Source organism: Mastacembelus armatus, chromosome 20, assembly GCF_900324485.2.
Source record: "Mastacembelus armatus chromosome 20, fMasArm1.2, whole genome shotgun sequence".
Lineage (NCBI taxonomy): Eukaryota > Metazoa > Chordata > Actinopteri > Synbranchiformes > Mastacembelidae > Mastacembelus > Mastacembelus armatus.
Genome location: NC_046652.1, coordinates 18,128,418 through 18,142,258, shown reverse-complemented (window position 1 = coordinate 18,142,258; position 13,841 = coordinate 18,128,418). Strand labels below are relative to the sequence as shown.

The 13,841-nt window shown below is 42.3% G+C and overlaps 2 protein-coding genes and 1 long non-coding RNA gene across 6 annotated transcripts in view; 1 reads left to right on the top strand and 2 right to left on the bottom strand.

The window, feature by feature from the left end:
- Positions 1–3,657, bottom strand: part of LOC113121898 (leukocyte elastase inhibitor-like) — a 15,642-nt gene extending 11,985 nt beyond the window's left edge. For 2 of the 4 annotated variants that reach the window (XM_026292775.1, XM_026292774.1), the window contains exons 1-2: positions 2,797–2,973; positions 231–338 (exon numbers count right to left, since the gene is read on the bottom strand). In XM_026292775.1, coding sequence (XP_026148560.1) covers positions 231–338; positions 2,797–2,973 — 285 coding nt within the window. Of the gene's footprint in view, positions 1–230; positions 339–2,796; positions 2,979–3,526 lie in introns of those variants that run through there. The other 2 variants (XM_026292773.1, XM_026292776.1) reach the window with 2 other exon arrangements.
- On the top strand, positions 24–7,517 carry LOC117152787 (uncharacterized). The gene is made up of 3 exons (XR_004463344.1): positions 24–365; positions 640–744; positions 7,381–7,517. It is a non-coding gene; the product is annotated as an uncharacterized LOC117152787 (long non-coding RNA).
- On the bottom strand, positions 6,128–13,841 carry LOC113121897 (leukocyte elastase inhibitor-like). Its single transcript, XM_026292772.1, has 10 exons — positions 13,687–13,841; positions 12,148–12,327; positions 10,979–11,131; positions 10,476–10,616; positions 9,924–10,041; positions 9,113–9,255; positions 7,113–7,190; positions 6,874–6,963; positions 6,618–6,798; positions 6,128–6,525 (listed from the first exon to the last, which is right to left on the bottom strand). Exons 2-10 carry the CDS (start codon positions 12,322–12,324, stop codon positions 6,299–6,301), a joined length of 1,308 nt encoding a protein of 435 aa, XP_026148557.1. The 5' UTR covers positions 12,325–12,327; positions 13,687–13,841; the 3' UTR covers positions 6,128–6,298.

The window sequence follows — 13,841 nt, the reverse complement described above, 5'->3', positions numbered from 1 at the left end:
TGTCGCACAGCGAACACCAAACCCTCAGTAGACAGCAGGACTGCTCCCTTGCATTACCGTGTTTCCAGAGTCAGGTCACCACAGCAGCCCAGTGGAGCAAAACCAGATTAGAAAAACAACTTAAAATGTCCTCTAAGAATTCCCTCACCGCACGACCCCACCCCGACCATCTGTTAGTAAGATGTCCCTCAGTTAGTATATCACTCCTGTACCGCTGGCCTCGTCACCACCTTTTGCAGATGCGGTGGCAGTTTGGTCTGCCGAGACGTCTGCTGATGCATCTGGCTCTGCGGTGGTCCTGCACGTTTTGGCTTCTCTGCCACAGTGAAGCAGAGGACCTGGGGATGCAGTTGGTAGCGTTCGCTGTAAGTTATGATACCATCTTAGCTGTGACGAACAGCTCAAACAGTATTCTGCTGACCTTCTACCTTCGGCCTGGGAGCATGGATCAAATATAAAGCCAAAAACAGCTAACCAGATATAGTTTGATATATTTGGGGTTTACACTGTCCACTGACCATCTTCAAACTCAAAATCCTCACATAACGAACTAAAGGACAATTATTAGTTATTTTTTCAATGACTTTCACATGTTCAGCCACAACTTTCACCCTGTTACTGCGTCTCTTTGTGTGATAGTGAGCTGAGGTGCCATACCCAGGCAGACCACACCCTGAGTACACTCCAGCTAATTTTGGCTGAAGTTCAGCCAAGAGTCTCCAATAACCAGTTTTTCAGCTGCTGGTAAGTTGCTCTTTGAACCTTTCCAGAGTCAACTAGCACACCTTGGGAGAGGTTCACCAGCTATAAGAGAAAACTGTTTTATAAACTTATTTATAACCCAACAATGGTGTAAAGTGTAGACAGCATAGTCTAATGTGCAGTGGTTCCCAACCCTGGTCCTCAAGGGCCACACATTTGGATGATGATGATGTGTAGATGAAGAGGAATGTGAGTTTATCCGACAGGGTTGTAGAGATTCGTTAATACACTGTCCAGACTAATTTGACTAAACTTGAGTGTTATAGTTCACTTTTAGATGGCATAACATATATTTCAGACAGTTTTCAGTCTAGTACTATTGTCAGAGCCATTTGGGTTACCTTATGTATTTTATGTTACTATTGGGTTCAGTCCCGATGTAGGTAGGAACCTTCACACAGGTGTCAGGTGTTGTCAGACCAGGGAAGCAAACGGTTTTTGGACGGCTTCATCCAAAAGCCGACTTTGCCACTATACTGCAGCACATAGACACGGATGTATGCACATTTTTACACTGGATCCAATAATCGTGTTGGTGCTCGGTAAGAAGATAAGCCAAGTCCTAAAAATTCAGGTGATGCTGTTGTCGACCCCCACGTCTCGATCGTGATATTTCCACAGCACACTGGCTGACTAGCTAATAAACAAGTGAGGAGACCTAGTTCACACAACCAGACTTCCAGGCAACTGGCTGCTAAATGTTACTGCAGCCTCTGCAGTTTTTAAATCGCCACAACTCATGACACAACTTAAAAACAATCACTGACCCCGTTATTGATGGTGACTGGCACTTTGCACATCACCTTGTGAAAGGTCTAAGGAATGAATCAATGCATTACAGTGCTCACATTTGGCTGAAACACAATGATTTCAAACCCTGCTTGTATCATGGCTCTTCGTTCTGAACAGCAAACACCTTCACATAGGAGGCTGGTTGGTCCCTGAGCCAGGTGGGAACCTTACCTACACTGAACCAGGAGACAGAGTAGCTCTTAAAGGAAAGACAAAGACAATACTCTTATCTCCTGAACACACAACCCCTCACTGTGGAACCGCGCTCTTGCTGTTCAAACAGATGTTTCTAACATCTGTTGTGTAATCACTACCTAAGAAATCCATCATCTTCTGATTATTCATTCCAAAAAAAAAAGACAAGTTGTTTCACACATGCATTTTTCAGATGAAGGGTGAGGCCATTCCTTTCCCACATATACGACTCATTTACCTACGAACCCAACTTATCTGGGTGTGACTCTGCTTTAGCAATCATTTACAGAGGAGTCTTGTTTTACACCTATATACATTCCAACTAGTTCAACTTAATACGCTCTGTGCATTTGTTTGTTAGTGCCAAAGTCATTCTTCTTTTTGCTCTGCTGTACAGACTCTGCATGAGGGTCTTTCTGTTTTACTCTATGAGCCACCGAACAGGCAGAAATTCAAAAACATCTCTGTTCTCAATCCACATAGCACAGCACAGTGAGAGCTGTGTTATAACTATTATAATATAAATTAATCTTTAGGGAGCAATTGTAGAGGACTACAAATGAATGACTCCCATATGACACCCACTTTGCTTCACATAATAGGAGCTGATAAAGATGTGCAGACTGTTTTATTGTACCAGGAGCTTTATCACCCTTGCTCTTCCATATTACGTGTTGTGTTGTGTTCCTATGGTAACAGGACACAGACCAGCTCACTCCCATAGAACCTAGTCACAGTGCGAACATGTTGGATATTTGTCACTTTTGCTGACACTGAAAGATAATCTGGTGATTCACACTGAATATGGGTGTGCAGTGCTCCACATATCCCTTTCACCCCTGTCACCTTTGACACACTGACCTCACAGGAGCACTGCATCAGCTTCATGGCAATTTCAGTTTTAAGGTATTGCATTTCATAAGAAACCTGCTCAAAGTAAAGATTAGACCAGGTGCACCGGCCTACAGTGCCACTCCTTGCAATTTGCTGGCGTGTGTGTGTGTGTGTGTGTGTGTGTGTGTGTGTGTGTGTGTGCACGTCTTGTACCTCTGACATCTGTTTGGCTGTGTCGCCTCCAGCCCCCAGCATGACCATAGCCAGAGCTGACGAGATGCTGAACGGAGAGAAGAAGACATTCGTGGTCTGGTCATTATCACCCAGCTTTTTGAGCAGAGCCAGGGAGAAGTTGGTGTTGGCCTTGGACAAAGGGGTCGGTGATGCCATCGTGTCTATTAAAGGAGCGAGAGCAGAGAATGAATGTTTGTACCTCACTAACTGGACTAAACTCCACTGAACAGTTAGTTACTGTCCACAGACTAGTTAGACAACATGCGACCCAGAAAGCTCCGGTCTTTAGACCAGCAAACATTAAACCAGCCTGGGTAATTAAAGCTTTTTAAAGTACTGGGACACTACAGGTAAAGCAGGTTGGTGTCATGAATCATTAGGGACTGTAGTGGGATCAGATCCATCCTCGGTGCTGTTAATGCCAAGGTGCATCAAAAACATCCTGCAGGTATTAAAACTAATTTCAGTGCAACCTGACAAGAAGAAGAAGAAGAAGAAGAAAAACAGCGGAAAGGGTTAATATATCGCTTGATGACGTCACAGACTAAATGAATGCAATACATTAGGCGACAGTGTAAATAACTATGCACAGAGTGTGTGTGTGTGTGTGTGTGTGTGTGTGTGTGTGTGTGTGTGTGTGTGTGTGTGTGTGTCTACACTCTCAATAACCCGATCCTGCCGTCACCAGCTGACTGAGGCTCATACTCACTGTCAGGTCTTCTCTGATCCACAGTCCTCGTCAAAGGTGCAGCTCAGCCTGAAGCTCCAGTTTTTGTAGCCGACACGCCCCGAAACAGTTCCGCGTTCTTATGTGTCATGGTACGGAAGCCGAGAGGATGAAAACACTTGTTCTCCTCCTCCAATGGATGGACGAGTAGAAGGTGCTGTCTGTTTTAGACGGTGACCCCGAGCAAACACTTGTTCTACTGCAGACAACGTGATCGTGACTGGTCGCTTGGATCGTATTGTTCTGTTAGTTGTTTTTTCTAGAAAAACAAAGCGTGTTTTCTTAGTGAACATGTGAATTTAAGCCTTTCTTTGTTCTGTCATGAAGAACATGAAGAACACACTGTGTCCCAGCAGAGGATCCTCTTTATCCTTTGTCGTCTCTGTGTGGGGAAGTTAAAAAATCACTTCACTGTGGATGAAATAGAAGAAGTGTATTAAATACTTTGCTGAAGTCATAGATGGATGTGATATGACCAGACACCAAGCAACTTTGACTGTTTTTCCTCAACTTGACTCAACAGAGATTTCTTTGGCATCGAGCTTAGTTAATTTACTAGACATGAAAGTGTAAAAGTCAGATTGTAAGATTTCCAACACTAAGGCCAAAGGTCAAAAACAACCTAACGAACTTTGAAGGTTATCACCCTACCTCCTGAAACCGGCCTGTTGATGAGCTAATCTTATGGATTTAGACGTGCCCGCAGTCCAATAGTAAAAGTTCAGAGACCAAAATGAAATCATGTAATACTGTTTGGAAGATAGGGACTGTCAATAATAAAATCAAGTCATTTCAATAAAAATGATTATGAAACACATACTAAGTCACAAAATCCACAATTTATCAGCACTGGCTTTGTTCTGAGGCTACCTTACCGACAGTCTTTAAATATCCAGAGTTATTTATTAAACCTAAAGGACCAACTCTCAGTGTATGTGGAAGGAAAAACCGTTTTTAAAAGGAAGCTTTCTGTGGTAATCATTTACACTGTGCAAAAACATAGTCACATTTAGAATCAGATGGAAGTTCTTATTCAGCTGTATGGATAAAGTGCAACACAAAAGCATATAGTAAATATTACTCAGCATGAGGCAGCACAGTGGATTAGTGGTTAGCACTGCTGCCTCACATCAAGAAGGTTCCTGGTTTGAAACCCATCAGGGGCCTTTCTGTGTGGAGTTTTGCATGTTCTCCCTGTGAAGCATTAACGCAATAGCTGGAGAAGGGACTGGCACTGATGGAGTGGTCGCTGCTTCCTTTAGGTCCAAAGTAGCCTGACAGCACTGATGAGATGGCTGAATCACACAAAGAGCCTGGAAAACAGGAAACCAAAGCCAGAGCCGAACAAACAGGAAATGGGCAGCCAAGCAAAAAAGGAAATAGCTGCAATTCATTAACAGACAACCAGATGACATGAACAGATGATGCACAGATTTGACAGATGAGTGGGGAAAGGTGACCTTGTGTTAAAGCCCTGGTGATGGGTTTTCTTTGTCTTTTGATTGGACCTGACTTTCTGATTGCTTAGGTCAGTGACGCTTCGCATCAGAATAGTACGAAAGGTGCTTGAGCCCTGTTCTACCTGCCTGTAAGACCTGATCAATATTTGATAACATATATGTTCAGATTAAGTGATGGCATTTGCCGAAAGAGTAATTAATAAGCTGGTGAAGTTTTAGGATTTGTACTGTAAGTCTTTTTAGAGAATACCAGAAGAAACTAAGAAATTTGTATTAGAGGTATTACTGTGTGTGCAGCGCCCTCTTCTGGCCTCCCAGTGTTGTAGCATGTAGAGGAAATACAATACAGATCCAATATGAAGCATGCAAACTGCATTGTAATTCACAGATTTATAAAATTCAACAAAGCAGGGCACGGAGTGATTAAGTCCTTTATTTAATTTGTACAAGCAAAGGGATGCATACCTTAATTGAAGGAAATAGTCTGGATTCATTAATCTGGTAATATGTTCTTATCTTATACTCATCCTCAATGTAATATATGGTAAAACTGCATTTAAAAGTCTTCTGTGGACTCTGATGTGTAGGACCAACAGTTCTATAGACCAGAAAGTGCTGGTCTCAGATAGCAAAAGGACACACAGTGATTATCCCGCACAAGCAAAAACTATTTAAAATGCAAATAATCCTCAGAAAATCTGTTTGTTAAGATTTTGGGATTCAGTTCAAGCACATCTGCCAGCAACAGACCGTGGTCAACACCTGCAGGTTTTGTAGTTTTCAGTGTAAATGTGAGAGTGCACTGCACAGAGCCATTTTCTGCAGACTTGAACATATGAAAATATGAGATGTGAATTTAAACATATAAGCAGGACTGACGGGATTTACATCTACAGTAATACAAAGGTACTCTTGTCAACCCCAGCAGCCCACGAACAAACTGTGGCCACAAAAAGATGCAAACCTACCAAACAAAAGCATAAAACTGCCAAAAGAAACAAAGAGTGGCTACGGAAAAATCTGAAACTACCAAAAAAAGATGGAAAACTTGCCCCAGTATAAGAGATGTCACACATAGAGAGACACAAAATGACCACAAAGAGATGTGAAACGAACACAAAGAGACTCTGAGGTGAGGGCCTTTAATATGTCCACAAAAAGACACAAAACAAATGCAATCTGTGACTCTTGGACTGATGTAGGACAGGTGGGGATCTATTACGTGTTTGTGCCGGGGTGGCCCGTCTCATGATCAGCCCATATGTGCGAGATAAACAGTGGGTTACAGTAGGGCTTACTCTGGGGAGCAGTATCGACCGGCAAAGAGAACGCTCTTGGTGGGGTTATGTCGGATGAAGAAGAGGAAGGGGTGGTCTGCGACGAAGGTGGATGGAACTATTAGGGCACGTTCTTCCATGACGGCAGCAGTGGCAGCAGCAGCCTCAGTTCCCTCCTCGTTGACCTCCACGAAAGCCTTGTGGACGACCTTTGAGAGGACGAGGTCGTTGGCTGGAGACATGCCTGTATCCAGAGGATTTAGAAAGTTTTGACCGAACACAATACTTTACTTGAAATCTACTGTAGCTATGTCTGTAATGAAATATGTATCTCACCACTGAAGTCACTTTTTGTGCTATCAAAAACATTGACCATGCCCATTCTTTTCAGGACATTCTTCATGTCATACGTCTCCTCCATCTTGAATCGAGGCAGCTTCACCTCCGTCTGAGTTTCATCCATTACGTCTGGACTGGTCCACGCCACAAACTTCTTATAGGTTAGCTCTTTCTCCAGCTGGTTATGGATACAACATCATTTATTAGTCTGTTGATTGCACCTTTGTTTATTGTGTATCTTTTTGTGTCTTACCTTCTCCAAGCCGTTTGTATCGTCCTCTATCTCATTGGGCAGGAAGATGAGCATGCTTAGGTCCTTCCCTTTATACGGCATCTCTAAGATCTGCCCAGAAGAATTGTAATTCTGCTTTTAATTGAATTTCATGTATAGATGATGTGGTTTCTTTAGCCCGAAGCATGTTGTTGTTTGGAATATGGTATGAAAATCTCATGAAAAATGTCATAATCACATACAGAGAACATGGACATTACCTGGCAGTTAGCATCAGGAATGAAGGTGAGAGGGAATTTAGTTTTCTGGCACATCATCTTCACCGGTTTAGTGTCATTCTAGAAGCAACAGGAAACAAAACAAGCACTTTTCTTTTTTCAAGCTCAGACTCTATAAAACTATAATTCATGTTTGTAGCTTTGGACAATTTTATGCACCATGAGTCCTTGTTGTGTGGTTCTATTCTACATTATAGATTCATACTATAATAGTCACATGATATAATTGTTATTATTATATTTTATAAAGCCCAGAAAACTCCAGGATGGGATGATCTTCTGATGAAATTCTGAGAGCAGTGACAGCCAAAGTGTCCCAGGCCATGGAAAAAGTGAAGTACATAGACTCCCTTTACTGACAGTGGGGACAGGGTCCTTATGGCAGGACATCCATGCCATCACCAACAACAGGACATCAGTGGTGCCTGTAGCAGTGACACAAAAAAGACCAGGAGGACTGAACCCAACCACTCAGTAGACGAGACCATCGCCACCACGTTCCACCTGGCACTGGGACAAGAAGGATACCTGTGTTCACATGTTGTTCATAGACTTCAGTTCAGGCATCAACACCATCAGTCCCAAGCATGTGTTAGAAAAACTGAGCTTGCTGGGCCGGAATATCTCCCTCTGCAAATGGACCCTGGACTTCCTAACTGAGAGACCTCGGTCAGTCTGGATCTGTGAAACATCTCTAAAATCACCATACTGAGTACTGTAGCACCACAGGGCTCTGTGCTCAGTCCTCTGCTGTTTAGACACTCATAAGTTCACTGATGATATGGCCATGATGGGGCTCATCAGCAACAATGATGAGGAGGTGGACTGGTGCAGACTCAACAACCTGGTTTTGAACATGGATCAAAAGAAAGAGATGGATGTGGACTTCAGGAAGGCACAGAGTGACCACTCTGCAGTGACCATTGCTGGCTCCTCTGTGGAAATTTGGTGGAGAACACCAAATTTCTTGGTGTCCACCTGGTGGAGAATCTCATGGCCCCTCAACACCAGCTCGGTTTATAATGAAAGTCCAGCAGCAGCTTCACTTCCTGAGGAAACTGAGATAAGCTCATCTCCCTCCATCCATCAAGAGGATCAGCTGAGTCTCTCATTCCTCCATCAAAGACACATACAACACATGGTGCATCTGCAAAGCCACCAGCACTGTGCACGAGCACTGTTTACACAGTTTACACTAATGGAAAATGTTTTAGTTTAGTTTGTACTGTCCCGTCAGGAAACCAGGTAACTTGAAGCAGAATGGCGCACAATGGGGGGCATCATTTCCTAAGAAACTAAGGTACATGTTAGATTCAGTCTACACTTTCTGACACATCATAGGTGTGAATAGAAAGTAGGCGTGCCCTCCCACACTACATGGACTGGAATCAAACAACGCTATGGGCTGGGTTGGTCAGGACATGTTGTTTCAAGCAATGGTGACACAGTAAAATATCCAGAGGTCCAGACAAACTATCTGTGCTTCCCTCCTGAGTGGTGAAAGAAATCCTAAAACATCACAGGAAAGATGTGTCTGTCTTCTCACACTAGGAACAAACTAACAGTGACTGTTCTGACCCAAGTCATTCTAAACATAACTGTGATTTTAGCGTGAAGCAGGAACGCCCCATGTTTGTTATTGTAACCATGACAGCAGAGGTCTATGCAGTAAATCCTGACTATGGCCTGATAGCAAGTAGCAACACGTCGCTGGATGATGTAACAACAGCTGCAACAGTCGCACTATGAACAGAGACGGATTTTTAGGTGATGGTTCTATCACTGAGCAGATAAACCACTTGTTCAGCTAGTGAATGCTACATTTTTTTACTTGGATCAGATATTGAACCACCGCAGACCTAGTTAGGCACAGAAAACCCTGGAGGATTTTTACTAGTGGGGTAGCTAAGACTATTTTTCCTGTCATGTGGCACTTAAGACAACTAGTTTTACCTGTGATTAGCAGGTAAATGGAGCGTTACCTTATTCGTTCTAAACTCAGCATCAACAGTAGCCTCCTCTTTGAACTGTATGTTCCAGTTGCCTTTGAAATAGACGGCATTGACCAGCACCAGCCGAGTCAGGCTGTCCACCACGTCCTTGGCAAGCAGGTCTTTAATCTTTCCTGTAAAAAGAATTCAAGGACAAAGCATGATCATCACTTTAGATATACAAAATGCTCTAACTCACTGCAAGAAGCTGTCTGAGACCCAGGACTCGCTTAAAATGCCTTACAAGTAGATGCCATGATGTAGGTATGCATGTGCTGGGTCAGGAGCTAAGGCCATTCAAGCCCTTAAAGTGATGCTCACATTTATTCAAACACACACACACACACAGCCAAAGTAAAAGCATGAGCACCAAATAGTGTCATACTCTCCTATACAGTTTTTTTTACATCTCAGGCCACTTCAGTTTGAACTAATTAAAGAGTTATTGAATTAATTGCACTGAACTGTCTGCACCTAAGTTTTGAAATCTACAATTTCTCACATCCCTGAGGCAAATCACATAGTTAAGGAAAATTAAACAGGAAAAACTGGAAATAACTGCAAATTTAATTTATGCCCATGGTAACCTGTACACAGAACATAACAAAGGACAAGGAGTGATCCATTAGGATTCACAGAAGGTGTAAATGCATCTTTTCCTTTGATGCAAATGAAACCAGTCTCTACCAAGTGACAACAATTCAAAAACTGTCTGAAAGCACTGAAGAATTAGGTTTAATGGCTTTTATGTGTGACTGCAGTTTGATTCATGAGATGCAAAAGGCTTAGTTTGGAGATTTACCTTGTGTCTGTTTTTCTACCCAGCTATTGATGTTGACCCTCGCCTTCTCCGCCTTGGTTTTGAAGTCCACAGACTCCAGGTCAGTGCTGTAGAACTTTTTCATTCTTGCTAAAAAGTCCTGGAATCATGAGAACATCACACTATGACTCCAAAATAAAGGCAGCATTAATAGAGACCACAATTCAGAGGAGGTCTGATGCTGAGCTGCATCAAAATCTACTGGTTCCAGTTGAATTAATCCATCTGTAATAAATAATCTTTGATTGAATTCATCTTCCAGGTGTTTTTGTCAGCTATTTATTTTGCTCTTCTAAGCTGTTCTTCATATGATATTGTGTTTTTCTTTTTCACCCGTCACTTGAAAAGTGCTGGACAAAACAAGGTGTAGTGTATTTTGAAATTATTTTACTAATTCCAACTTTCAAATGTTCTCATCTGAAAACGTAGCTGCTTTGCTTTAATGGTGGAACGGAATGAATGTGTTGGACTTAGAGCGAGTAAAGATCCTTTACATTTACATAAAGATTATTTCTGTATCATTTACAGTTTCACCTCAAGAAACTGGTAGGACTTCTCCCCATACAGCCTGTTGGCAACACTCAGGGCATATGGAGCATCTGCCTTCTTGAGTTCACTCAGCAACTGGGCAAAGGAAGCGTGGACCTCTTCCTGACACTCTTGGGGTTTCAGGCACTGCAAACAGCCAGAGAGGACCAGTGTTTAACTAAGACACACTGTGACAAATGAAAGACAAAGAGTTGCAGATTATGAAAAGTATTTACACACTCACACGCTCACTCCCTTCCTATGTTTGTTGACAAAGTCCTCTCAGAGGAAATTAAAGAAACAGATGGTCTACTTTTCCTGGTGCATCAAACCACTAAATTTCCCACCTGTTGTGTAAATCTGCTAGTTCTGCTGTTTCACATTAAGGCTTACTTCTACATCTCCAAGACACATGAAATACTCTGGAACCAAAATCTTATATTCTGTCAGCGGAAGACACCACCCACCCTAAACATGAATTATCTCTTTATTGTTGATTTTGTTGCTACCTTGCGCAGATACCCTGGCAGTCTGCTGGACTGCTGTATCTGTGTTCGCATCTGCATCCTCATCTGCACCTGCGACTGATTGGCCGACTTCGTCTGCATCTCTTGTTGTACTTCTGCTGGATTTGGTGGCTGTGCTTCAGCAAAGCAGAGGACCTGAGTGTGCAAATGGGAGTTTATCAGTAGGATCATTGTTAAGTTCACATTCTGTGTGTGTGTGTGTGTGTGTGTATAAACATAAATATCTCTGTAACGTTATATTGAGTATATTAACACGTCACATTTCCTTCAGTGCAGCTGATGACAGGCCCGATTACACTTTGTGCAGTTCAGCTGCATCTGTCAACCTCACATCTGGCTGAAAGGCAATTGTTACACCATCGATGTTCCCAAGTGACAGCTGGGACCAAGACCAGACTTTATTCACAGTGCACGGTTAATTCAAACCAGGTTGCCTCATTTTCAGTGTGTGCAGTTAAATGAAACAAATCTAAAACTAAATTATTTATAAAGCTGATTTTTATGCTGTCCCCCTGCACTCCTGGATTAATGAAATACAAGAGAATATTATGTAATTTCATAGACTCATCATATGTTTTACAGGTAAAAGCTGATTCTTAAAAGTAATTTCCACATAGTTTGAATGTTCTTGTGATGTACTAGAGAAATTTAGCCATCCTTTTTGCTTAAATCTGAGTCAGAACAGATCAGATGTCCTCCGTACTTGCTGGGAGACAGAGTGAGTAATCACTGCCACACCTGTCAGAGAGTTAGGTTAAAGTTTCAGAGTGAAAAATTCTGACCAAACAAGCCCTGCCCTGCACCATTCTGTGTCTCACAACAATTACTACATATGTTTTTTACAACGCACAGTTTAAAATACAACTGTGTGCTGGTTTTATATGAAACCCCAGATTCTAAACATGTGGCAGAGCTTGAAACCTGAGCCCATCCCTGCTTTTCCCTCGCTGGAATAATATAGTGGCAAAAGTCCAACCATGTGGTGAACCGGATCCACTAACTTCTTGACCGCATGCCTGTATAAAGACTTTGGTCCAAATGGGTGTAAACATATGAACTGTAACTTTTCTGCTGTTCATATTCACAGCCTGTGTTTTACTCTGTGTGTGTGTGTGTGTGTGTGTGTGTGTGTGTGTGTGTGTGTTTTGTACCTCTGATATCTGTTTGGCTGTGTCGCCTCCAGCCCCAAGCATCACCATAGCCAGAGCTGACGAGATGCTGAATGGAGAGAAGAAGATGTTTGCAGTCTTGTCCTCCTCACTCAGCTTTTTCAATAACTGCAGAGAGAATTTGGTGTTGGCCTTGGACAGAGGGGTTGACGATGCCATTGTCTGATGTAAAGAAATGACGGCAGACTAATGGTCAGTGACGTAAAACTGTACTGCAGAATCTGTTCACTTGAACAAAATGAGAGAAAATGAGCTTCTAATTACATGTAACATAAATAATTGCAGCTAGTAGGAATCAGTAAACCATTTCTTCATAATAACAAGCCATTTAAAACTCACAACAATAATCTGAGTAAGTAATATAATATAAGTGTGTATTCATCTTTATATAAACAGTGTCAGGAAGATGACATGTATAACTGCATTTTGAACACTTTAAGATTAACATATTTAACTGCACTATGAATGGAAGTTTGTTCCCAAAATTCTGCATAAATACTGTCTCCCAGTGTCTCCTGGTTTGGCTAAAGAGGAATTTACACTACAAACTTTGCAAAAGAGCCTTTTGAGAACAAAATGAAAACTATCTAGAGGTTGAGATTTTTCTAGAAGTCCAGTTTTCATGACTCAGCCTCTAGATGACTTAACCGGGACGACTGAGAATCTCCACAGAAGCATGAAAACTATCCCCTGACATAAATACAATACAGTGGTGATTTCCAACCTTTTTACCCCTGCTTGGGTGTGAGAAAAAGCTGCACCTTGTGCATATATGAATGTATGTACAAATAGATATTTTTATGCATATGTGTGTGTGTGTCTATAACGTCAGAGCAGACAAAACCTCATGCACCCCCTGTGAGCCTCTGAAAAGAATCTGTGACTACTGGCAGAGCATCTCTCCACAGATTGGTGGTAGCCATGGCCATCCATCCATCCATCCATCCATCCATCCATCCATCCATCCATCCATCCATCATCTAGACCCCCTTAGTCCTAACCAGGGTCCCAGGGATCAGCTGGAGCCTGTCCCAGCTCTCTCTGGGTGAAAGGCAGGGGTCCACCCTGGACAGGTCCCCAGTCCATCACAGGGCCACATAGAGACAAACAACCTCACACACTCACACTCACTCCTATGGGCAATTTAGAGTCACCAATCAACCTGACATACATGTTTTTGGACTGTGGGAGGAAACCAGAGTACCTGGAGAAAACCCACACAAGCACAGGGAGAACATGCAGACTCCACACAGAAAGGTCCCTGATGGGTTTCAAACCAGGAACCTTCTTGATGTGAGGCATGGCTATTACTATATTAATTGTTTATGCAATAATAACAATTTACTTAACTATTTCAATTCAAATTAAACAAAAATTAAATTTCAGCCAACTCACAGGTGTTAGGCTCATAACTACTGAACTAAACAACTGTTGGCTTGTCACTCCAGGTGAAAACACATTATTTGCATGAAACCTGACTTTTAATCAAGTGACAATGACAAAATAACATCCCGTACTTACCGAACGCTGACTCTTCTGTAAGTCAACAAATGATCCGGTACTTTACAGTTATGGGAAGAACTGCTCTGTTTGAGCTATCTCCGTGTTATTTTCCAGGCTGACACACCCAAGTTCAAGCAGGTCTGGCTGAAGCTTGAGAAAGTGTCATGAAATCA

Excerpts from the sequence above, each read along its gene's own strand:
- LOC113121897 (XM_026292772.1), bottom strand. The coding sequence starts at position 12,324 with ATGGCATCGTCAACCCCTCTGTCCAAGGCCAACACCAAATTCTCTCTG. Across the intron at positions 6,964-7,112 it reads TTCCTGATGCTAACTGCCAG|ATCTTAGAGATGCCGTATAA; the intron begins GTAATGTCCATG and ends TCTTCTGGGCAG. Across the intron at positions 6,526-6,617 it reads CACAAAAAGTGACTTCAGTG|GCATGTCTCCAGCCAACGAC; the intron begins GTGAGATACATA and ends CTCTGGATACAG.